At 43.2% G+C, this 27075-nt stretch overlaps 1 protein-coding gene across 1 annotated transcript; it reads left to right on the top strand.

Annotated features, from left to right (window-relative positions):
- Positions 1-1160: 1160 nt before the first annotated feature.
- Positions 1161-26885, top strand: nek8 (NIMA-related kinase 8). Its single transcript, XM_084322862.1, has 15 exons — positions 1161-1247; positions 2948-3153; positions 5052-5284; positions 6362-6493; positions 7726-7934; positions 8541-8614; positions 9241-9425; positions 10632-10779; positions 11449-11525; positions 12878-12995; positions 14533-14683; positions 20519-20682; positions 20892-21044; positions 22598-22756; positions 26518-26885. The coding sequence occupies exons 1-15, from the start codon at positions 1201-1203 to the stop codon at positions 26544-26546; spliced, it is 2085 nt and encodes a 694-aa protein (XP_084178988.1). The 5' UTR covers positions 1161-1200; the 3' UTR covers positions 26547-26885.
- The last annotated feature ends 190 nt before the right edge of the window (positions 26886-27075 follow it).

A 27075-nucleotide genomic window follows, 5' to 3' on the forward strand; every position in this document is an offset into this window, starting at 1 on the left:
AGCCTAGCTGTGAGATGGTCTGCTGTAGCTGTTGGTATTTCAACACTTTGGTTAGAAAGGCTTCTTCTACGCTGTAATCAAAAGTACAGCCAACCTCAAGAATGGACACACACACACACACACACACACACACACACACACACACACACACACACAGAAATAGTTCCCACGTTGTTGAATTACATTTTTCTTTGAAAAAGTGCATGATTGAACTAGATAACTACAATAGAAATAAGAGAGGATGAAGCTTGGATAAGGAAAATAGTTGGGAAGTATACACACATTTAAATTCAAAGGTTGACAAAAAATGTAGTTTGTTGCGTTCAGTGGTTAAACTGACTTACATGCCAAAAGTAGGCAAGAAACACTGGAGAAAAACAACTATGATTATAACACAGCTAAAGCATCAAATTACCTAAAAAGATGTAGGCAAGCCATTCATTTAACTGCATGTAACTGACTGCATGTAGTGATATAGCCTATTATTATCTCAGAATGAGGATAATAGTGCATATATACTTCAACACAGAACAGGCCTTGTGTCAGAGAGCACAATGCATTTAATGTCTTATGCTCCACAATCCACAGCATGGTAGAAGGGGAAGCACAGCGGACAGTAGTCTCATATAGCCTCCTTCCTGCTTATCTCAACCAGAGGAAGGCGCTTCATAATTATCAGCTGTCTAGACATCTGACTGAGGCTATACCTGCAGTCTCGAGTCTGGCAACTGGGTATGGGAATTACCGGTATGTGTAAACCAAGACCCAGCCTACTCCCCCCACCCTGTGTATATCGTAATATCTCTCATACATACTCATGCTCTCTCTCTCTCTCTCTCTCTCTCTCTCTCTCTCTCTCTCTCTCTCTCTCTCTCTCTCTCTCTCTCTCTCTCTCTCTCTCTCTCTCTCTCTCTCTCTCTCTCTCTCTCTCTCTCTCTCTCTCTCTCTCTCTCTCTCTCTCTCTCTCTCTCTCTCTCTCTCTCTCTCTCTCTCTCACCCTTGTAGTAGCCTATAAATCTTCTCTATTTCGAGATTGTCCACACGATCTATGCAAAATCATCCCATCCAAAATCCCGATCAAACCCTCCAAGAGAGCCTTCGCAAAGTTTTATAATTCTATTACTTTTTGTCCCTAGTTGTTCCCTGTAGGAGGAGGGAAGGGTTGCCTGGAGACGACGGAACTGTTTCAGTGCATCATCGATGGAGAAGTATGAGAAAATCAAAGTTGTTGGAAGAGGAGCTTTTGGGTAAATCCAAAGTTGGCTTTAACTGTTACTTACTTTGAATTGTTATTCGATATTCACGTAATTCATTCCACGTCGTCCTTTGCAAATTTCCGGCTGCCAAGCTGACATTTAAAGTGCGCACAGATATACTTTTACAAAATGTAGGCGATGAGTCAAGGCACGAATACAGTGCGCCACCCAAAATCGAGAAGAATCTGCTAATGCACGTATGGATTTGAACTATTAGTGTTGTAATGCAAAACTTTAGGTCGGCCTTTTGTATAAATGCTGAATGTTGCTTATCACATTTTTAGCATACCGTACAAAAATCAGGGCACAGGGAATGAAAGGTTATATAAATAAAAAGTTACACACCATAGACAGTGGTGTAAAGTAACAAAGTACCGTATCATGTGTAAGTATTATACTTAAATAAACAAATAAACGTTTTGAGGCACTTCTACTTTACTTGAGTATTTGCATTTTAGGGAACTTGGTACTTTTACTCCACCACACTTCAAATGAAATATTGTACTTTTTACTCCACTACCTTTATCCAAACCCATCAGTTGCTAGTTATTTAGAAGAAAACGATTTAGCATTAAAAAAAAACATGGCAAAAATGTATGAAGATTATACGGAGTGCACCACTGTGAAGGAAGGGTGCGCTGCATTTCCAACACAAGACTAAATGAGAGCAACACAGCATGTGGCACAATACTCGTTTTATAAGCCTACTGTGGTGGCTGTTTGATTGATTGAGACATTTATGACATACCAGAGTACAAAAAGAGTAAAAAGAGAGTATACATTTGTTGTTGTTGTTCTCTTCCTTACCTCTCCCCTAGACTCTCCCAGCCATTACAGGGATTCGAATTGACAATGTTCCAAATGTGCTCCTCTGACCAGAAGGCTGGACACCTTCCATGCCTTCATTTCAACCTGGCTAGATTACTGTAATGCGCTGTATGTTGGCATTGACCAGTCACTGCTCCATCTCCTACAATTGGTCCAAAATGCGGCTGCCCGTCTTCTCACTGGTACCAACAATGTGACCACATTACACCAGTCCTGGCTTCACTCCGCTGGCTCTCCGTCCGTTTCCGCAATGATTTTAAATGACTGCTGACTGCTGCTTAAAACGCACCTTTTTCCCCTGGCCTTTGACCAGAGTCAGCCTGCCACCTGTACATTACGTTTGCTGTTACTCTGGACTTTTTTTCTATCTATTTTATTGTCTCTTTTATATTGCACCTTGCTCTTGTTTTTAGTGTACTATACCTTTTTCTGTCATTTTGGTTGGCCTTTAGTCATTGTAAATGTGCTGTATAAATAAAGCTGAAAAAACAAAGAAGTTCCAGGCACTCTACATATTAAAAAAAGCTTTAATAAGTCGCTTAGTTCATAATATAACAATAAAAAGAACATGCCCTGAAGAAGGCCGATACAGAGGCCGAAACATGTTGGTGTTTTTTTTATTGTTCTATTATGAACTAAGCAACCTATTAAATATTTTTTTTATATATGAAGAGTGCCTGGAACTTATTTGTTTTTTTCCAACTGGCTCCCCTATATCCAAAGAGCACCTTCTAAACACTGGATTCACACTACAAAGACGCTGCAGCGCTCCTTCTTGTTTAGATAAATAAAGCTGACTTGACTTGACTTCGCCCCCCGACACGCATGTTGTTTGTTTCACCTCCTCCTCGTCTTGTGATCAGGATCGTGCACCTGTGCCGCCGGCGCAGCGACGGGGCCTTCGTCATCCTGAAGGAGATCCCGGTGGAGCAAATGTCGCGCGACGAGCGCCTCTCCGCCCAGAACGAGTGCCAGGTGCTGAAGCTGCTCAACCACCCGAACATCATCGAGTACTATGAGAACTTCCTGGAAGACAAGGCGCTCATGATCGCTATGGAGTATGCCCCAGGTAGGCCTACTACTGTTGTACTATGGAGTATGCCCCAGGTAGGCCTACTGCTGTGCTATGGAGTATGCCCCAGGTAGGCCTACTGCTGTACTATGGAGTATGCCCCAGGTAGGCCTACTGCTGTACTATGGAGTATGCCCCAGGTAGGCCTACTGCTGTACTATGGAGTATGCCCCAGGTAGGCCTACTGCTGTACTATGGAGTATGCCCCAGGTAGGCCTACTGCTGTACTATGGAGTATGCCCCAGGTAGGCCTACTGCTGTACTATGGAGTATGCCCCAGGTAGACCTACTGCTGTACTATGGAGTATGCCCCACTTCCCCAGGTAGGCCTACTGCTGTACTATGGAGTATGCCCCAGGTAGGCCTACTGCTGTGCTATGGAGTATGCCCCACTTCCCCAGGTAGACCTACTGCTGTGCCATGGACTATGCCCCAGGTAGGTCTACTGCTGTGCTATGGAGTATGCCCCAGGTAGGCCTACTGCTGTGCTATGGAGTATGCCCCAGGTAGACCTACTGCTTTACTATGGAGTATGCCCCAGGTAGACCTACTGCTGTACTATGGAGTATGCCCCAGGTAGACCTACTGCTGTGCTATGGAGTATGCCCCAGGTAGGCCTACTTCTGTGCTATGGAGTATGCCCCAGGTAGGCCTACTTCTGTACTATGGAGTATGCCCCAGGTAGACCTACTGCTGTGCTATGGAGTATGCCCCACTTCCCCAGGTAGGCCTACTGCTGTGCTATGGAGTATGCCCCAGGTAGGCCTACTTCTGTACTATGGAGTATGCCCCACTTCCCCAGGTAGGCCTACTGCTGTGCTATGGAGTATGCCCCAGGTAGGCCTACTTCTGTACTATGGAGTATGCCCCACTTCCCCAGGTAGGCCTACTGCTGTGCTATGGAGTATGCCCCAGTATTACACTACTGCTGTAAGATAAGATAAGATAAGATATCTTGTTCCCGGCTGTATATGCACGCTACGCTTTGCTTGCTTCATATCACAGGCGGAGTCTGTCTGTTTACTGGGGGCTGACATCTAGATTAATAACTTTGTTATTTTCACTCCTAGTCGCTATTCGATTCACCATGGCAGCAGCGCCCAGTAAACGGACAGACTCTCCATTGAAATGTTGAGAAGTCGGACCCTTTCAACAACTTTGGAGTGAAGTGTTTGACAAATGACAAATAAGTGGGCCGGATCTTATGTTTAGGTAATAATATAAAATGCTTCAGAGTAAAAGCAAAATGAGATGACATGACGTACCGTTGCCCCGGGGGATCTGAAGTTTGTTTCAGTCTGTTAATGTTAATTTGCCTTGGCTGTGACATGAAGTAAGCAAAGTGTAGCGTACATATAAAGCCAGGAACCAGCAAGCCCCAGGTAGGCCAACCGCTGTACTGTATCATTACTTTATCCCCTTATGTTCATTACATAACACTTTGTGTACAGCTCACATTCTTCCCAGGCTCTGGTGTTGTGCTGCTGTGTATCAGCTGGTCTCTGTCCTTCCTCACATGCCAGTCCCCGGGGTAGTGGTCGTAGGGGGGGCGACAGTGGCTCAGGAGGTAGAGCAGTCGTCTGGTAATCCAGAGGTTCCCGGGTTCGATTCCAGCTCCTCCCGGACAGCGTGTCGAAGAGTCCTTGAGCAAGACACTTAACCCCGTAACTGCTCCCGATGAGCAGGTCGGCACCTTGCACGGTCGCCTCTGCCGTCGGTGTGTGAATGTGTGAATTGCTTTGGATAAAAGCTGCTATATAAATGCACCATTTACCATTTTGTGCTCTGGGGAAGGTCGTAGTAACTGTCTGAACAATGACGATGCAACTTCCAACATCACGGCGTAGCAAAGCTGAACCAGACCTCTTGTCGTCCCCGGTCGGCGTGGCCTGCAGGAGGAACCCTGGCCGACTACATCCAGAAGCGTTGCAACTCCCTGCTGGACGAGGACACCATCCTGCACTTCTTCGTGCAGATCCTGCTGGCCATGTACCACGTGCACAACAAGCTCATCCTGCACAGAGACCTGAAGACTCAGAACATCCTGCTCGACAAGCACCAGATGATAGTCAAAATCGGCGACTTTGGAATCTCGAAGATACTCGTCAGCAAGAGCAAAGCGTACACAGTGAGTTTGTACTTTCCTCTTGTCTTGCCGTAGTCGCCTGTACTGTAGGCCTACGCCCTTATTTACTTGTTGTGGCCCGGTTTGGTCATCTCTCAGAGATGACTATTGTATGCCACTGTATGGGGGTGACAGTGGCTCAGGCGGTAGAGCGGTCGTCTGGTAATTGGAAGGTTCCCGGTTCTATTACTTTTTGTCCCTAGTTGTCCCCTGTAGGAGGAGGGAAGGGTTGCCTGGAGACGACGGAACTGTTTCAGTGCATCGATGGAGAAGTATGAGAAAATCAAAGTTGCACCTTGCATGGTCTCACCTCCGTCGAGTTGTGAAGCGCTTTGGATAAAAGCCGCTATATAAATGCAGTCCATTCCATAATTTTTTTTTTTTTTATAATTGTTTAAAAAAAAATTCTTTTACATGAAACAAGACAACACAGTACAGTAATAATAACAATAAACAGGACTTCACAGGACATAGCAATAATGATAACAACAATAATGACAATGGAAATAACTAAAATAATAAAACTGAATATAAAAATAAAATGGTGTTACCACAGACATTACAAAAGACATTCCAGTCCATTCCATTTTTATAGATTCCTTGATCAATATTAGGCAAGATATCTGGCTGTCCTTCCATGCCTTTTAGACATTTACCTCCCCCCCTTCAAGAGACTTTAGAATGAACAAAAAGCTCTTGTACTACATCTCTACATGGCAGTGAGCACCATCTTAGAATAATTTAAAGTAATACATAAAAAATATTACCTTATTAGATAATAAGCTTATAATATATATATAATAATAATAATAATAATAATAATAATAATAATAATAATAATAATAATAATAATAATAATAATAATAATAATAATAATAATAATAATAATAATAATAATAATATATAATATAATAATAATCTATACTATATTATAATATAGAACAAACAGATGGAGCAGCTGGGCAAGGCGGGTGGGACGGGAGGAGGGGGCAGGCACGTATACTCTCTTGCCTTCATAATCATAACAATTATGTCATGGATGTCGCTAATGCAAATTAATCCCTTTGTCCGTCTCTGTAGGTGGTCGGAACGCCGTGCTACATCTCCCCTGAGCTGTGTGAGGGCAAGCCTTATAACCAGAAGAGCGACATCTGGGCACTGGGCTGTGTGCTCTATGAGCTGGCCAGTCTCAAGAGAGCCTTCGAGGCCGCTGTACGAAAACCTTTTCCCTCCCCCTGTCATTATAGACCTACCTACCCTGCCTACGAATCGTTACTCCAGTTTGATGGTTTTGAATTCAGATTCAGATTCCTTTATTTAGCCATTTGTGTAAACACATAGGAAATTGTTGCGGCATTACAGTGAGTGTATGCATTTTTTCTTTTTTTTTCACAATAACAATAACAACAGACACAGGACAAAAACAAAAAGTGCAGTGGAAGATTAATAATTTAAATAAATATATACATATATATATAACAAGTGTAAAGTGCAGAGTTCCAGTTAGACCAGTGCAGCATTTTGCCTGAGTCATTGACAATTATCTTCCTTTCATTCTTTGAAATGCTGTCTAAGTGTTTTCTGTTTGCCGGCATTGGAATACATTATAAAGATGCATCATATATTAGCAAAAAAAAGTCATAGAAGAGTTAACTTCAAGTTCATGAATGTACCTTAAAGGTATAATATGTAATGTCATCAAACAACAACCTCTAGGCAAAAGGTGACAACATGGTACTGTGCTTTGTTTACAGTTTCTGTTTTTTTGTTGTCTGATGTGTGGATTGGATTTCAGTGGGTGTAGGGGAGGGGTCGCTACTAATGGTGAAATTAACATTATAATAATTCACTAAACCCACACGTCAGACCAAAACTAAAATGTAAACAAAGCGCAGTACCAAGCGGGGCTCTTTTGCCTAGAGGTCTCTGTGTTCGACAGCATCACAGATTCTATTTTTTTTTTTCATCTTTTCTCCCATTTTCTATATTTTTCTCCCATCACAATTTCGTATCATCCAATTCAACCCTCCCCTGTCACGAACGCTGTTTCTTGCCTCCCACAAGCCGGCTGCAATGTGGACTAAGTCATACATAGCACAAGTCCCCTCCGGTACTTGAGGTAACAGCAGTCGCATCTTTTCACCTGCGCAGCTCGATCTCTCAGTGGCGAGGAGTAACGCGTGGGAGGCTCACGCTGCCCCCGACACTTCCTGATTCTACTGCGCAGGCGCACCAACCGACCTGTAGGAGTCGCTGTCCACAACGCCCGATCCCCACCCATCAGTTTCCCACCCCCTAATACGAGCGCCTTGCCCACTACGCCACGTAGCCGCCCACAGATATTACCTTTTAATAGAAGTCGTTAGAAACAGCATATTATTTACAATAGCTCACTTTTCCATGATCCGGCCGGTGACGTCGGCTCTCTGTTCTTCCTATTTCAGAACCTACCCGCTCTGGTTCTGAGGATCATGAGCGGTACCTTCGCGCCGATATCCGACCGGTACAGCCCAGAGCTACGGCAGCTCATCCTCCACATGCTCAACCTGGACCCGTCCAAGCGGCCTCAGCTCAACGAGATCATGGCGCTGCCCGTGTGCATCAGGCCTCTGCTTAACCTCTACACGGACATAGGCAATGTCAAAATGCGCAGGTAAGCGTCTCGAACACATGGACTCGGTTGACTCAATAGACTTACGTTGTGAAATATGGCCACTGATGTGAGTTTAAAGAAAAGATCTCACAAGTGGCGTCCAATCATTTAATAGTCTATATATACTTTTTCTCCCCATTTTCTATTTTTCTCCCATCCCAATTTCATATTATCCAATTCTACCCTCCCCTGTCTCGAACGTTGTTAGACCATGCCTCCCACTGGTCGGCTGCAATGTGGACGAAGCCTTGCATCACGTGTCCCCTCCGGTACACGAGGAGGCAGCCGTCGCATCTTTTCACCTGCACAGCGCGATCTCTTAGCGGCGAGGAGTAACGCGTGGGAGGCTCACGCTGCCCCCCCGTTGCTTCCTGATTCTGCTGTACAGGCGCACCAACCGACCTGTAGGAGTCGCTGTCCACAACGTCTGATCCCCACCCACCGGCTTTCCCACCCCCTAATACTGCCAATTGTATTAGTATGAACGACCAGCCAAGCTGGTAGCAACGCTGAGAGCTGGGCTTGAACCCAGCATCTCCTGCGTTAGTGGCGAGCGCCTTGCCCACTGCGCCTTGCCCACATTTACTGGGTCCGTGTTTTTACCAGAATCGAGAAACCGCTCTCCAGCATGCAGTCTCATGGTCGACCAGGGGGGAGAGTACCTGGCAACAGATCCAGAGGTTAGTCCTGTTGTTCTATTGCATATTTTCTATTCTACTTTACTAACTGTTTTATTGCACTGCGCTATTGCACTATTTTGCTACTCTTTTATTATTTTACAATTGTCTATATTATGTGTGACGATCGAGCCGTAAACAGGGAGGCCTGTTGGGATGTTGGATCCTAATGTGGGGAACTGTAATTTGGGTTTCTATGGCTTACACGTTGTCTATTTTGCTCATGTGAAGCACTTTGAGCTGCAATTCTTGTATGAAAGGTGCTATTCAAATAAAGTTGATTATTATTATTTATTATTATTATTATTATTATTATTATTATTATTATTATTATTATTATTATTATTATTATTATTATTATTATTATTATTATTATTATTATTATTATTATTATTATTATTATTATTATTATTATAATTATAATTATAATAATAATAATAATAATTATTATTATTATTATTATTATTATTATTATTATTATTATTATTATTATTATTATTATTATTATTATTATTATTATTATTATTATTATTATTATTATTATTATTATTATTATTATTATTATTATCATCATGACTTCTGAACAGAAACAGTTGTAAAATGCATGTTTTATTCCTCCGCCGATCCAGATGGGATGATGGGAACGGGAACGAGCAAGTTGCACTCCCTGCCGCTGTCCTGGGTTTACACGTGGGGCAGTGGGATCTCGGCGCCCCTCCGTCTGCCTATGCTCAACACCGAGGTGCTGCAGGTGTCGCTGGGCCGCACACAGAGGATGGGCGTCACCAAGTCGGGACGCCTCATTACTTGGGAGGTGACTGTGTGCTCCTGTAGTTGTTTGACTTTTTTTATTAAATTTTTTTTTCTGTCGTTATGCCAATTCCATTCCCGGTCGTTGCGTGCATTGCCCTACAGTCGGTCTGGGGAGGGTGTAGACTATCACATGCTGCCCTACAGTCGGTCTGGGGAGGGTGTAGAGACTATCACATGCTGCCCTACTGTCGGTCTGGGGAGGGTGTAGACTATCACATGCTGCCCTACAGTCGGTCTGGGGAGGGTGTAGAGACTATCACATGCTGCCCTACTGTCGGTCTGGGGAGGGTGTAGACTATCACATGCCTCCTCCGATACATGTGGAGTCGCCAGCCACTTCTTTTCACCTGACAGTGAGGAGTTTCACTGGGAAACGCGTGCAGAGGTTCACGCTATCTCCCCCCAGATCCTCTCCCTGCTGAACAGGCTCCCCAACCGACCAGTAGGAGTTGCTGTTTGCAACGACCAGGACTCATACCCAACCGGCTTCCCACCTGTGAACACTGCTTATTGTGTTTGTAGGGATGACTGACCAAGCCGGAGGTACCGCTGAATATGGCCTTTGAATTTACATAAACGTGTGCACAGAAAAGTATTTTATGAGTTTATTGTACTTTTGTCTTCTCTAGTTTCCTAGAGTATCGTATTGTAATGCTTGCTTAAATTCTTTGTTATTACAGAGAGAGTTAAGTACCGAAAAAAGATACCGTTGGGTACCGATACCGGTACCAGTATCAGTTAAAATGTGAACAGTACTCAAACCCTATTATTTATACGTAGCATGTGATCTTTAAAAATATGTAACTTAAAGTTATTTGCCCCAAATTATGGATGATGTAAACTCAAGGTACAATGAAGATAATGAACCAAAATGGGGAGACGACCAGTATTTCCCTGTTGATTATTGGGTTTTGGATGAATAAGTGAATAGGATACTCTTATCATAACAGTAATTATGGGATAGATCTCGCTTGATGTTCCTCTGTTTCTGTACCTAGCCCAAGATAGTGGAGGCCCTGCTCGGCTATGAGAATTTAGAATGTGTGCACAGAAATGTTTCGTACAAGTTTTTTGTAACTTGAAACTCTTCTAGTTCCCTAGAGAGTGTCATGTTGTGTAATATTAGGAGTTTGTTTTCTTTTTTTCCAACACGTTATCATAAAGACTGTCGACCTCTATGCTTACTTATAATCATATGCTGTCACAGGCTCCATCGGTGGGTTCCGGGGAGCCGAGCCTGCCGGGCGTGGTGGAGCAGATGCAGCCTCAGTTCATTTCACGCTTCCTGGAGGGCCAGTCTGGAGTCACAATCAAGTCCGTGGCCTGCGGTGATCTCTTCACCACCTGCATGACAGGTCCGTGGTCCGTCTGGCTCGGGAAAGAGGCGGCGGCAGCGTCGGTGTCCAGTCAGCTCAGCAGTCGGGACAGTTGAACTATAGGAAATCAATGTTTACACTCTGTTTTCTGCCCTCACACACACACACGCATGCACGCACGCACACACACACACACACACACACACACACACACACACACACACACCGCAGCACGGCTGCTATCATAAAACTCTGAGACGGCATGCGAATCGAAGCCACGTTGTAGAAAGTGTGGATGCAATCACCTCTCTCACCGCGGTTCTGACAAGATGCCATTAGTCCTGCATCGGGACGGTTCCCACTCGCAAAAATCGAATCTTCCGCGCTTACTTGGCGTTTACGGAGGCGCGCCGTCTTCCTCCCGCGCTCACACAGAGGCGCTGTTAGTCAAGAGTAGCCTTAAGGCGGCTGCCATTAGTCCGGCAGTGAAAGGAGATAAGGTAGGATTAAAGAACCTTTCTCCCAGCTCAGTCGACTCTCGCTCATCGCTACTTATCACCGCGGTGAGGCAGATTAGTATTCCCTTGTTAGGGATTATAGGCGTTCTGTTGGTCCACACAATGATACACCCAGCAAGCCATCAACTAATAGTCCCTCTAATCTCCTATTTTATTTGATGTTTTTTTTTTTTTTGTATTACATTTTCAGACAGAGGCATTATCATGACATTTGGCAGCGGAAGCAACGGATGTCTGGGACACGGTAACTTCAATGACGTAACACAGGTAAATATATACATATACAATATATACTTGTAAATATATACATATAAATATATACTAATAAATATAATCATATACTTATAAATATATACATATACATATATATACATATAAATATATACTCAATATGCATACGGAGCCGGTAAGACATGTTCTTAATCTGAAACCACATTACCACGTGGTGTGAATTGCACTTGATGCGTTGAGTAGCTAGCAGGCTACTTTCAGGTCTATAAATTTGATAGCTGTGAGTTTGAAGATGAGCTGCATCAGAATTAATGCTCCCTGCAGTAGCTTGGGAATCGATCGATAGTACACATATATATCATATCTTTTCAAGGGAGAGATATCACAATGTTTTTTTTTCTTATTATTATTATTTATATATTTATTTATTTATTAGAGTTGTGTACTGACCGCTGTACTTTTAAGGGTACCGACCGAGTACCAATTCACGTTAGATCAGTCGGTACCAGATTTCGGTACCTTTACATGTTTAGTATATTGTACAAGAGTGTAATATACTAGTCAAGGGGGAGCCTTTTCCACAAATATATATATATTACTGTTCCATCGCTTGAGTCTTTAGAAAGACGAGGTCAGAGGAGTTTGATAATATTTACAGAGGGTGGCGAGATAATGTCGAAATTTTTACATAAACACAATACATGATCATGCAATTTCTTTTGTTTATTTGTTATTTTATTTGATATATAGCATGTGAGCTTTCAAAATATGTAACTTAAAGTTATTTGCCCCAAATTATAACAAGGCCATATAATGACATGGCCTATCGATGATGTAAACTTGAGGTACAATGAATGTAATGAACCAAAAAGGGGAGACGACCAATATGTTCCTGTCGATTCTTGGGTTTTGGATGAACAAGTGAATAGGACACTCTATCACAGTGGTCACCAACCTTTTTAAGCCCAAGATCACTTTTTTTTTTGGTGAAGGCAAGATCTACCTATTGAAGCGTTGAGAGAAAAAGACAGCCAAGATTGTACTTTAAACAAAATTACTTTTATTTGCCTGTATTCTAATTACATGCAATGCTTTGGTCCAACATTAAAACATCAAAGTAGAACTGTAATATGTACTTTCTCAGCCAGTGCTAAGTGCAGTCATCTTATGCAGCATCACTTTTCACATCAAAACAAAAGTAGAACTGTAATGTGGACTCTCAGGGAAAGATACATTTTTTTTTTTTTTTACATTTTCTTTCAGGGAAATATCTACAGGGAAGGTCTCAAAGATAGACCAGTCGATCGCGATCGACGGGTTGGTGACCACTGCTCTATCATAACAGTGATATGGGATTTTGCTTGATGTTCCTCTGTTTTTGTACCTAGCCCAAGATAGTGGAGGCCCTACTCGGCTATGAGTTGGTTCAGGTGTCATGCGGCGCCTCGCATGTACTTGCTGTGACCAATGAGAGGGAAGTATTCTCTTGGGGAAGAGGAGACAATGGTGAGCGAGCTAGTTATATTCTTACTTACTTAGTCTGTTTTGTACTTGGAAGAGTTTCATTCATAAAAGACTGATATATTAACCCTTTCACTACCACACTACAAAGTGTTAACACTTTCGCTACCACAATACAGAATGTTAACCCTTTCACTACCACATTACAGAAGGTTAGTGTGGTAGTGAAAGGGTTAACCTTCTATAGTGTGGTAGTGAAAGGGTTAAGACTGAGATATCAACCATTTGGAAAATGTGACGCCTGCCACCGGTGCTCTTACAAAATGATCGCTGGCCTACACAATCATTTTTCATATGGTGTCTGTAAGAGAATACCGCTCCCGCACAGTGATATTGCTTCATGAAAGTGATACTTGAGTAAAGATATCAGTGTGTGGGTGCAGTATTCTTTGAGTCTTGGTCCGCCGCACCTGTGAAAAATGTCTCCAGCTGAGGGTTGTGGCACCTAACAATGTGGCACCAGCAATCAAACTTCTCAAACCTCTCTTTTTAAATTATCTTTTTTGGCATTATTTATTATTACAGGGTCCAAACCCTGGAATATTGTTAAAATAGTTTTTAACAGGCCTGGGAAAGTTGTCCACAAAGATTTGGAAATGTCACGTGTTGAAAATCTTGTTTGTCTGTACTGTCAGGTTTAACTGCGGGTAGATCTAGTTACCTTAACCTTTTGATACACCCATCTACAATGACAATTGTAGCTTGTCCCCAAACAAGATCTGTAACGTTAACACAAACGGTAACACAAACTGTAACACAAACGGTAACACAAACGGTAACACACAGTAACACACACAGTAACACAAACTGTAACACAAACAGTAACACAAACGGTAACACACAGTAACAAACTGTACCACAAACAGTAACACACACAGTAACACAAACGGTAACACACAAAGTAACACACGCAGTAACACACACAGTAACACAAACAGTAACACACGCAGTAACACAAATAGTAACACACGCAGTAACACATGCAGTAACACACACAGTAACACAAATAGTAACACACACAGTAACACAAACAGTAACACACGCAGTAACACAAGCAGTAACACACGCAGTAACACACACAGTAACACACACAGTAACACAAACAGTAACACACGCAGTAACACACGCAGTAACACATGCAGTAACACACACAGTAACACAAACAGTAACACACGCAGTAACACACGCAGTAACACATGCAGTAACACACACAGTAACACAAACAGTAACACACGCAGTAACACACACAGTAACACAAACAGTAACACAAATAGTAACACACGCAGTAACACACGCAGTAACACATGCAGTAACACAAACAGTAACACAAACAGTAACACACGCAGTAACACACGCAGTAACACACGCAGTAACACAAACAGTAACACAAACTGTAGCACAAACGCGCCATGGTCATGGAAATTGCACTATGAAATATGTCATGGGGAAATCATGGAATGCTTGGCATTTGACGACTGTAGGTGATTCAGATTTCTGCACCCTCTGTTGTTCCGTCTGGAAGGTCGCCTCGGGCTCGGCTCCCAGGACTCCCACAACTGCCCCCAGCAGGTGTGCGTGCCTGTGGAGTTTGAGGCGCAGAAGGTGCTGTGTGGTGTGGACTGCTCCATGATCATTAGCACCCAGCACAACATTCTCGCCTGTGGAAGCAACAGGTAAACATATATTTTATATATATATATACAGTAGGGCTGTTGGAATGAATTTCAACATTCAAATTTCATTAAAATAAAAAGTAAATATATATATGAATTTGAACGCGAAACTCCCAGTCGAATGTAAATAATTAAATAGATAAATATAAACATTATTGATTTTTTGTGATTTTGAGAAGTTGTGCCCGCAAAACAGGCCAATATATGGGTGTTGATTGTTTCCTATAATACCCATCATAACAAAATACAACAGACAATGAACTTGTTAATTGTAAGCATTTTACGCCTCCTTTGATGTGGTGATAATATATACATTACATTCTATCATTAATATTAAAATTGTATTCAAATTTGCCTCATTTCAGTCCATTCATATTCAAACTGTATTCTTAGAGACAATTGTCTGTACTTACCTGCACATAGTCCTTTACTATATCTATATCTGTACATATCCTACTCTCACTAGTTACGCTGCTGGCCAGTAGTAATCATACTGTCTCTATTTATATAATACAACTCTGTACATGCATCTGATTAGTTAGCACTATACTCACTCAGTAGTACTAATTTGTATATTTTGTACCCAGTTTAACCACCTGTACATTGTATATTGCTGTTGCACTTTACTGCTACATTTGCACTCTGGTTGGATGCCAAACTTCTTTTTGTTGTACTGTACTTGTGCTGTATAATGACAATACATTTGAATCTAATCGAATCTAATCGGCAGCCCTAATGTACAGTATATAGGAGGAGAAATGTATTACTGTGTTAATGAGATAGCACAGCCTTTGTATGAGCGACGCCGGGGGTCACAAGTAGGGCTGAGCCCAAACGTTCGAACGTTCGAACCTTCGTTCGTTACGTTGGCATTCGAATTCTAAATCAACATTCGAATTTTTTATTTTTTATTAAAAATATTTTAATTTTTTTTATTCATTCTGGTTTTTATTCACAGTTGCAGATAAAGATTAGGCTACACTAATATTATAGTATTAAAAGAAACTGAGTTATATTCATTAAAGAAAGTTGATTTAATTGATTTAGTTGGGCTGGGGCTTCTCCCTGGGCTGGGGCTGGGGATGGAAAGTTGATTTAATAAAATACTAATTTAATCAGATTAATCACTTTATTCAAATTGAGGATTTAGTTTGAGGATATAAAAAAAAAATATATATATATATTTTATAATATATATTTTTTTAATATATATATATATTTTTTTATTAAAAACGAAGGAGGCGGTCAGGTGGCGTAACGGAGATTGCGTTCGTCACCAAACCCCGGAGCGGCTGGATTCGCCTGTTCGAATCCAGCTCACAGCTCCGGGGTTGTCACCAGCTTGGCTGGCCGTTCACACTAATACAATTGGCAGTATTAGAGGGTGGGAGAAGCTGGCGGGGTGGGTCCGGGTCGTTGTAAACAGCGACTCCTACAGTTCGGTCAGGGCGCCTGCTAAGCGCGGATAGGACCTGAGTGGGATAGTGTGATCCTTCCACACGCTACGCCCTCTGAGTGAGAATCCGCGCTGCTAGATGAAAAGAAGCGGTTGATTGGCTAGACGTGTGTCGGAGGAAGCACGTCGTGGTAGCCTCCACTCTCCCAGACCGACTGTGGGGGGTAAGTGCGCAGCGACCAGGAAGGGGATTGGGAATTGGCATAACGACTAACATTGGGATGGGAGAAAATCGGAGAAAAAATGGAGGGGGCAAAAGATAAAAAAAAAAAATTAAAACGAAGGTTCGAACGTTCGTTCGAAAAACCCTGATGACGTTCGAATCCCAAAAACAGGCTTCGGGGACAGCCTTAGTCACAAGGTGTCATTTATTCATTAGCAACTCACAAAAAAAACAGCCTCTCGTGACACTTGTGAGCGACACATGCCTTATAATCCTCTGTGATGATACCCTTTCATTTACTAGCGTGGTGGTAACTCTACCCTCCTCTAGGCCGACGGTAATATCCTGTGAGGCAGCATTCTCTTCCAGTGACTGGCTGTTCTCACCCGCTGCTAACCCCCTCGCCCCCGCTGACGTTGTGGGCAGGATGCAGAGCACTACGTTTTAGGATAGAATAGAATAGAAACCCTTTAATAATCCAGAGGGAAATTCGGCACTACATATCGCTCACTTTGAACAACAATAAACATTTAGGTAGTCAATAGGACTTAAATAAGAATAAGAATATAATAATATAAAAAATAAGAATAAAATGGAATAAAGAATAAAATACGGTCCGGGATATACATTCTGGTATGTATATACATTCTAAAATCTTAAATATAAACTATCCAGCCAAAAATATACAGAAATATACAGTAAAATGTACAGTAATAACTGTAAAGTGTCCAGGAAGATTGTAAGAAGTGTAAAGATTTTAAAGTGTCCGGGAAGATTTGGCCAGGCTGTACTGTCACCCTTACTGTCACTCACCAGGCTGTACTGTCTTGAGTGAAAGGAGTAAACACAACGGGGCATATTTCAGCTCTGAGTGGAAACAGCATTGCTCAGATACCTGTGGCTTCTCGACTTCCTGCCAAGCCTTACCACTCACTCACACAGTTTTTTTTTTTTAAATGATTATCTTCATAGATATATGTGACCCTACGTTATACAGGCTGTATACTGTGTTTGTTTCTGTATGAGGTGTGACCTGGGTTCTTTATATTTGGCGCCGTTCAGGGGCACGTGACAGGGATATGGTGTGACACCACTGTATGAGCGTATGCAGATGAGGCGGCGTGTCTACGGGAGTGTGATTCAAGCCAGAACTAGTTAACCTTATGAACCAACTTAACTTTAAACAGCGCGGTGCCTTCTCCAAAAAAAATGCCATATAAGGTATAATTAGCCTAATAATCTATCTTTTATACTTTGTACATACACATAAACACTGTACTTTTAACTCTAAATGGTGGAATTTATTCTAAATCTAAAATGATAAGGAATTGTTATAATGAAGTTTTTCATTTTATTTTATTTAAAACGTACAGCTGTATTAAAAGGGAATTTCAACCCTAAATTAATTATTAATATTAACATGAAAATAGTTGAATTATACACACAAATTGGTATCAGACCATGTGCTTACTGTCTTCGCCAGAGTCAGACAAGAATTTAGATACTGATTTCCTCTTTGTGGGTTCAGTAGAAAGCTATCCAGCTGCAAGCTAGCCTAGCTTAGCACTAATTAATGGAACCGGATACGGATCAGCTAGCCTAGCTTAAAATTCTGGGAGAGGTGTTTTTGGCTAGCTGATCCGTAGCCAGCGATATTTATTAAATGATTTCAAACAACCTGAGAGCTCTCAAACTAAAGGTTAAAACAACAAAAAACGTTCACAGGAATAGGCAGAGAGTTTTTTGTTGTTTTAACCTTTAGTTTGAGAGCTCTCAGGTTGTTTGAAATCATTTAATAAATATTGCTGGCTACGGATCAGGATTTCCAATCTCTGCAGGGGAAGGAAAACAGAGGAATGAATGTGGAATCCGGTCCCGAAAGTGGATATCCCACTCCTGATGATGGCTAACGACCCGGGACCTATACGATATGCTATACGAACGAGCTTGCTAGCACAGCTTGCTAGCAGGTCCGCGTCTATACTTTCCACAAGCAACTTGTCCTTCCACGTTCCCGTTTTGCGCTCTGATTGGCCACGCACGTTTCTGGTCATGTGACATGTGCGCCCAATCGCATGACGAGCAGTGTCTTAGCCCATTTCCGCGTCGAACAGCCTGCAAACGACCTAACGCCTAGTTTATCACTGGTTAAGCTTAGGCGACTCTTTCGCAGTTGGTTAAGGTTAGAGTTTGGAATCAGGGCTGGCGTTCTATCGCCATGCTCTAAGACAAACTCTAACCTTAACCAACTTCGAAAGAGCGCCTAAGCTTAACCGTCCAAAGTACTTGCCGTCACACGATTGGGCGCACATGTCACATGACCAGAAACGTGCGTGGCCAATCAGAGCGCAAAACGGGAACGCGGAAGGACAAGTTGCTTGTGGAAAGTATAGATACAGCAGGTCCCTTTGGATAAAAGATTACTTTTCCATGGTTCAAACGTGAAGGGGAAATCCAAGGTTGAGTTAGCCTTATTTGTCTCTAAAACATAGTGTCTCTCCAAAATGGAGAGAAAAAATAAAAGACTCTCTCCACTCCAGCTCTTAACTCATTCAGCGCCGGAGCTTAATCCGCGAGATGGCGCTAGTACGCCACCGCTGTAAGTCAATGGGAGGACTGCGAGATTTGCGAGTGCTTAAAATATATCTTAAATTATAGTGTAGTGTCCACGATGCACCCGCAATTAATTATCTTACTCAGTCCCAAAGTTTGTGATGTAAATATGGAATGTCCCAAGTTGCTGCTGTTTACAGAGTTTATTGTTGTCCAAAGGTGAATGATGGTGAATGAAGGGTTAAATCAGAACAGTTGTCAATTGCTCCATGGTCAGTTCCAAACGGTGAGACATGTAGAAAAATGTATCCTCATCACAGGTGCATGGGATTACGGTAATTAGCTAGGCTATTTATAGAAGAGGGGCCATAATGGAGGCGGTGAGCCCCCTAGTGTTCATACATAAATAAGCCACTACTTAATAACCAAAACACTTATATGGCCTTTACATATAGCTATGGTTCTAATACACCCGTCGATTATCAGTGAGTTGCTTCCAGTCAACATGTACAAAACGGATTGTTTTTTCATCAGTACATTTCCGTTTTATACCGTTTTGAATGAGTATAGTTTGGGTAATTCCAGAGAAAGACGCGATAATAGCGTTTTAGTGGAATACACTAAACACGTTGTAATTTTTCACCTGATTATCAAATCTTCCTGAAATCAACGCCACCAACGGCACACAGCCACACATACACACACAGAGACAGCGTCGATCGGGGTAGAAATAAATATCAGATCAACGATCAAATTTATATATGTTCTTACCTTGTATCTGATGTAATGCAAAAGAAATAATCCAATTATCTGATCGCCATTCCAAATACTGCTCGTGGAGGTCCGTACCACATTACCGACCGTTTCACAATGACGGGCGGGCGGGATTACTGTTCCAATGCATCGTTGTATCTGCCTACCTCGCCTGAGTATTTAAACCCCACCCGCACGGCTCGGATCGTCCCAGAAAAGAAACTACACCATTCCCAGTGAAGTGCAATACCCGCTGGAAGGTGTAGGCGGCGGTATTTGCCATTTTGCTAGTTCAGACCCATTCCCAACTATAACATCAGGCTGGATGGATGAAATTGAATGGATATCGCTAATAAAAGAAATAACGATTAAAACCCGACTATACCCGTGATTGGCGCTCAAGCGATGGCGAGTTAACCCGACTATCATCGTGACTGGCGCTGAATTAATTAACCATTGGTCTCTCTCTCTCTCTCTCTCTCTCTCTCTCTCTCTCTCTCTCTCTCTCTCTCTCTCTATATATATATATATATATATATATATATATATATATATATATATATATATACATTTCTTTTGTGTATTTTCAGGGTAAGATTTTCAAATAAATATATATATTATTATTATTATATATATTATTATATTTTAATTTATTATATATGATTATATTAACTTATATTTATTTGAAAATCTTACCCTGAAAATACACAAAACATAAAAGTAATTTTTACAGAAATATTCCGAAATATTAAAGAAAGTTTTGAGGACTAGGAATTATTCCTCAATTTGAAGAATGGAGTGCATACTGTTGTTGTTGTTATTGTTGTTGGTGTTGTTGTCGTCTCTCAATAAAATCAGCCACTTCTTTAGTTACCGGTACTTAGATTATGTTGCCATTTTCTGGGGTCAGATTCAACAAGCTTGGACTGGACAAGATAGCAGAGGGAGAAGAGACAGGCATCTCCGATCAGGTCGAAGAGGTCCTGTCCTTCACTGCTGTCCAATCAGCCCCGCTGAACATCGAGAAGATCATTTACATTGACATCGGAACGGCCCACTCTGTTGCTGTTACAGGTGATTTAATGGCTGACACGACACCCTTCAAAGATCCCATACAGACTGTAGAAGTGACATAATAATACCCTGTACAAACTACGTACAAATATGGTTTTTGTATGTATTTATAAGCAAAATTATAAATGCACCATTTACCATTTAGATACACACGTTTTAAGCACAAGTTGAATTGTGTTTTTTTGTACTCATTTGGTTTCCTTGTCCAGAGAAGGGCCAGTGTTTCACCTTTGGCAGTAACCAGCACGGGCAGATGGGCTGTAGCTCCCGCCGCAGCAGCCGGGCGCCTTACCTAGTACCAGAACTACAGGGCATCACCATGGCCGCATGTGGAGATGCCTTCTCTCTAGCTATCGGATCTGGTGAGTAGGAAGATTCAACGTCATGGATTTACTTTTAAGATCTTTTTGAAGATTCATATGTTTTTTTTTTTTTTTACATTTAACATTAACTCAATCAGCGCCAGGGGTCGGGGCGCCAGGGGGCGCTAGAGCGCCATCGCTTTAATCAATGGGGAGACTGCGACATTTGCGAGTGCTTAAAATATATCTTATATTATAGCTATGGGTCTAATACACCCGTCGATTGTCAGTGAGTTGCTTCCAGTCAACATGCACAAAACAGATTGTTTTTTCATCCGTACATTTCCGTTTTAGTGGAATACACTTATCACGTTGTAATTTTTCGCCTGATTATCGAATCTTCCTGAAATCAATGCTAGATTATCATTATTATGTCTCCTCGTGCATACATGAAATGGCCCTCGTAGCGTGGCGCTCCCCCCCCCCACCTCCTGCATCCAACGGTAAACAGCCACACACAGTCCACACAGACAGCTTCGATCGCGGTAGAAAGAAATATCAGATCAACGCTTGGACTCTAAGATTGGATATATAGAGTCCTTACCTGGTCTCTGATGTAATGCAAAAGAAATAATCCAATTATCTGATCGCCATTCCAAATACTGCTCATGGAGGTCCGTCCCACATTGTCTGGCATTGCATATGAAGGGGGGGGGGCAGCATCGCAGATGTAACGTTGTAAACGCTAGTCCTGCTGGAGTATTTAAACCCCACCCGCACGGCTCAGATCGGCCCAGAAAAGAAACTACACCATAGACGGCGGTATTTGCCCTTTTGCGAGCTCAGACCCATTCCCAATGATAACATCAGGCTGGATGGATGAAAAATGAATAGATATAGCTAATAAAAGAAATAACGATTAAAAAACCCAACTTTTCTCGTGATTGGCGCTGAACGGTTGGTGAGTTAACCCGACTTTTTCCGTGATTGGCGCAGAATGAGTTAACAATCCTCCTCAAGTTTTATGCAACAGAGGTTGCTCTAATAAGTCCCGCCCCAACTTATTAGACCTTATCCGACGCCACAAAAGGACTTCAAAATGCATTCATTTGGGAGTTTATATTTGATATTTGATTTGGGAGTTGATATTTTCTGACTCTTACTCTTATCAAACTGGAAATAGGAGTCAACTTGTACACCTTCGCTCAAACTTCCAATTTGATAGAATAGAGCTTAGATTTGACACAAAGCAAAGAAATGCACAAGATAATGTGCAAAAAGGCAATAGGTGAATCCTTTAAAAAAAAAATGAGCGACTGTATATCAAACATTTTCAAATAGCTCAGGGTGAGACAGTAGAAGGCTGAGCTCCTTCTCCCAGGGGCACAGTCATCCCTGTAGATGTTCATTGTTCAGGGAAGTCTTTGTTCCTCTCTGCTCTCCCACGGCTAGTGCTGTTAATCCTCCTGTGGCAGGAGAGGGAGAGAGAGAGAGATAGAGAGAGATGTCAATTAAAAGATCGGAGTGGATTAATGAATCCTGAGGGTGCAATATGTGAATCTGAAGACCTGTCTGGCGTTCCCCTCTCTTCCCCCCTCTCTCTCTTGCCGCAGAAGGCGAGGTGTACACCTGGGGAAAGGGGGCCCGCGGCCGCCTCGGAAGAAAAGAGGAGGATTCTGGGATACCGAAAGCAGTGCAGCTGGACGAGAACCACCCGTTCACGGTGACATCTGTGGCTTGTTGTCATGGCAACACTCTGCTGGCTGTGAAACGTAATATTTCACTTATTGCCTTTTGTTAACAAACGCTCTAGAGCGGCGAAATCTAACGGCAATCACTAATCCCCGGGATGAAAGGAACGCCAAATCTGAGACGAGCCCCCCGATGACGCTGCCGACGGAGACTTGTCTTCTCTCTCTCTCTCTCTCTCTCTCTCTCTCTCTCTCTCTCTCTCTCTCTCTCTCTCGTAGGACTGAGAGCCTGAAAGGGCTTGTTTGTACGCGTGATCGTTAACCCCACGGTGACTTTATTTCTGTTGCTCTCTTATCACACGGCCTATTGAGAAGTGACCGTGCCGCATCTTTGGTTCTTTGTGTTCCCCATTCGCCCCGAGGGTCTCTAGTAACGGCGTCTAATTAACTCGGGATGAGGCGAGGCTGTTGTTCCCTGTTTGCTCTTTTTTTACAAGCAGTGGGACAAAATGAACGATTGGAACGCCAGTCATGCTTCCCTCGCCGGGCGTCTGGGTCATTACATCTCTTAACCTGACGCTAACAAACCACTGTGGCTGAGCCATCTCTCTGTCCACTCACAGCGCGGCGGTTTCTATCCGTGCGCCCCGGCGATAGTTGACCCTGTAGTTTCGCTAACCCTTCACTCTGTACGTTATTGATTTGTGGGTCGTACTTTGGGCTTCGTATGGATCCAAGCGTTTACCTTACTGTGACGCGGCGATTTCCTTTCATTTCAAACCTTTATTTAAACTCGAAAGGCAACCGATGTTTCCCTCATTTACAGTCGCGTCGAGTGTACATACAGAGTTAAGCAAAACATACAGAGTTAAGCAAAACATACAGAGTTAAGCTCACACAACATATACAATCATAACAATTGGACAAGTATGGATAACAGATTAATTAAAACATATATAACTTGATTGACAAAGGTTGGAGATCAAGTTTTTAAACTCTGCAACAGAGGGGAGAATCTCAAGCTTTAAGGACTGTTGGAGTTCATTCCATGAGCTAGAGGGGCATCATAGCAAAATGCAGATTTACCCTGTTCCAAGCAAACTCTGGGACCTTAAGGACCAGCCAGTCACTAGTAGAGTGATACGCTCAGGGACCTTAAGGACCAGCCAGTCACTAGAGTGATACGCTCAGGGACCTTAAGGACCAGCCAGTCTAGAGCGATACCCTCAGGGACCTTAAGGACCAGCCAGTCTAGAGCGATACCCTCAGGGACCTTAAGGACCAGCCAGTCACTAGAGTGATACGCTCAGGGACCTTAAGGACCAGCCAGTCACTAGAGTGATACGCTCAGGGACCTTAAGGACCAGCCAGTCTAGAGCGATACCCTCAGGGACCTTAAGGACCAGCCAGTCACTAGAGTGATACGCTCAGGGACCTTAAGGACCAGCCAGTCACTAGAGTCAGAGTGATACGTTCAGGGACATTACCACTTTCAGTACCCACCACGTGATAAGACGTTTTATCAGCCCAATGCCTGAATGCCCACCACGACAATTATCTTTTTTTATAGTTTTTTTTTAAATTAGCAATCTGAATTCATATTTCATCAACGAGTCTCCCGTTGGTAAACCAGCCCCATCAGCAGCTCAGAATGGAAAAAAAACGCCCCCTATCGTCTATCCCTGAAAACTGCACGTCAGTCGCTTAGACTGACCTGGGATCAGTGATATGTAGAGGCAGGGCCAGCTAGCTCCCTGAGCCGGCAAGCCGTCTGTTCAACATGGAAGTCATCGCGGGATGGGAAAATGCCTGGAACATATATTCACAGTAGCCAATCGATAGTAGACAGTAGTGATCGATTTTTGGAATGGCGATCAGGAATTGGAATGATCTTTTTGGAGAACATCTGATCTGAGGTAAGGAATCTATTTTACCAGTCTTGGGATAATCAGAGTTGTATTAGCTGAGATATCAACGTGTCCCCCATGTGTGTGTGTGAGTGTGTGTGTGTGTGTGTGTGTGATGTTGAGGAAATCAGATAATCGATTTTCAGCTGGCGGCCCCAGCGTGCATACGTACACATATACTATCGATAATCTAGCGTTTATTTGAAAACGATTCATAAATAGGCCGAAAAATGACAACGTTTTTGTGTATTCTAGAATATTCCGTTTATCATGGAATCTTTTTATTTTCCTTGAAAACGAGGGCTTTTCAAAATGCTATAAAACGAAAATGAACCGATAAAAAAACAATCCGCTTCGACAATGTTGACTGGAAAACGAGTCATTGATAAGCGACGGGCAGATTAGACACATAATTTAAAACATAGATTAGGCGTTTTTAACGCTAACATTTAAGTGGATGGTGGGCATTCAAGCAGTAATTCAAGATTAAGCTTGGGCTCTGAAAGTGTTAAGGACCAGCCAGTCTCTAGAGCGATACGTTCAGGGACCTTAAGGACCAGCCAGTCTCTAGAGCGATACGCTCAGGGACCTTAAGGACCAGCCAGTCTCTAGAGTGATACGCTCAGGGACCTTAAGGACCAGCCAGTCTAGAGCGATACGTTCAGGGACCTTAAGGACCAGCCAGTCTCTAGAGTGATACCCTCAGGGACCTTAAGGACCAGCCAGTCTCTAGAGTGATACGTTCAGGGACCTTAAGGACCAGCCAGTCTCTAGAGTGATACCCTCAGGGACCTTAAGGACCAGCCAGTCTCTAGAGTGATACGTTCAGGGACCTTAAGGATCAGCCAGTCTCTAGAGTGATACGTTCAGGGACCTTAAGGACCAGCCAGTCACTAGAGTGATACGCTCAGGCACGCGATTAGCGCCCGTCCCCCTCACTGTGGCCAATGGGGACAGACCCCGAGGGATTCCGCTCGCTTTTGTCGGTAACTATCTCGACTCGGATTAAAATCATCCCTCCGCGCTCCACATCGAAAGTAGACGCAGGTTCAGGAAAGATTAAATTGCATCACAATCTAATAAGTACGAGAGATGTCTGTAATCCTTGGAACGGACCCAAATTCAGGGCAATCGTTGCATTGTGGCCGTGACCTGCACATGTGACGGGGGACGCAACAGGAGAGCTACTGGGGGCCTAGTCATAGACGTTGTTACAATGCATCGCACAAGGCTCCAGGAGGATTGGAGGAATATTTAATGCTATAGGGATGTTTTGCGGTTTTGAGCTGACCTGCGGTTCAAACAGAAGCTCACAAATGTATTACTTCCAGATAGACTTCTATCTGTGTCTATTTATCCACAACACAACATAAACACATATACAACAATATCATATGGGAGTAGCTACATTGTAGGGTAGACAGCGGCTCAGGAGGTAGAGCGGTCGCCTGGTAGTCGGAAGGATCCCGGTTCGATTCCCGCTCCTCTCCGGGCAGCGTGTCGAAGTGTCCTGGAGCAAGACACTTAACCCCTAACTGCTCCCGATGAGCAGGTCGGCACCTCGCATGGGTCGCCTCCACCGTCGGTGTGTGAGGGAATGGGTAGAATGTGAGGAACAAAAAGCGCTTTGGATAAAAAGCTGCTATATGAATGCACCATTTACCACATTGTATATACCTACATACAGTACCTACCCCCTTCAACCCTTTGGCTTTGATGTACACACAAGCTTATCTGATCTATGATGATCTATAGACGGTTTCACTGGGATTCTGTTGCAGTTTGGACCCAAGTGTATTTCCCGTCATTAGCAAACAATGCGACGGGAAATAAACCCGGGTCCTTTATTTTTTTTGTGTTATTGTTGTCACTTTGAAACCGTCGTAAATGACACACCGACATGTCACTCTTCTCTCCTTCTCCCTCCTTTCTCAGCTTTGCTCGAGGAGCCCGTCCCTCGGTGACCCCGCTCCTCTGAAAGTCTTCCCACACACACCCACCCCCCTCCCCACTGGCTGTCGTGAGGACCAGTGCGAGACAGCGCAGGGGGGCAGCTTCCTCAAGAACAACCCCCGTCCCCACACTGGTGCGGCGAGAGGCCCGTCCGTCCCGCCACCGGGGCGGTTGAAAGACTCCCTCTCTGACCGCAGCCGCCGTGACAGAATTCCACTGGTTGTGCTTCCGCTCACGTCGGTCGCTTCGTTGGTATGAAGGGGAGGAGGAGCAGGTGTGTGAGATGAAGAAGACGAGGCACGCCGTCACTTCCGTGGGGCTCGAGTGTATTTCACCAGCATGTTCGCTAGTGGCGGTGGATATTCAACCAGAACTAGTGCAGTTGGGATTGGATAGCAGGAAGTCACTGTTATCTCCTGTCCCCTCCCTCTCTCTCTCTCTCTCTCTCTCTCTCTCTCTCTCTCTCTCTCTCTCTCTCTCTCTCTCTCTCTCTCTCTCTCTCTCTCTCTCTCTCTCTCTCTCTCTCTCTCTCTCTCTCTC

Source organism: Notolepis coatsorum, assembly GCF_963971535.1.
Source record: "Notolepis coatsorum genome assembly, chromosome: 1".
NCBI lineage: Eukaryota > Metazoa > Chordata > Actinopteri > Aulopiformes > Paralepididae > Notolepis > Notolepis coatsorum.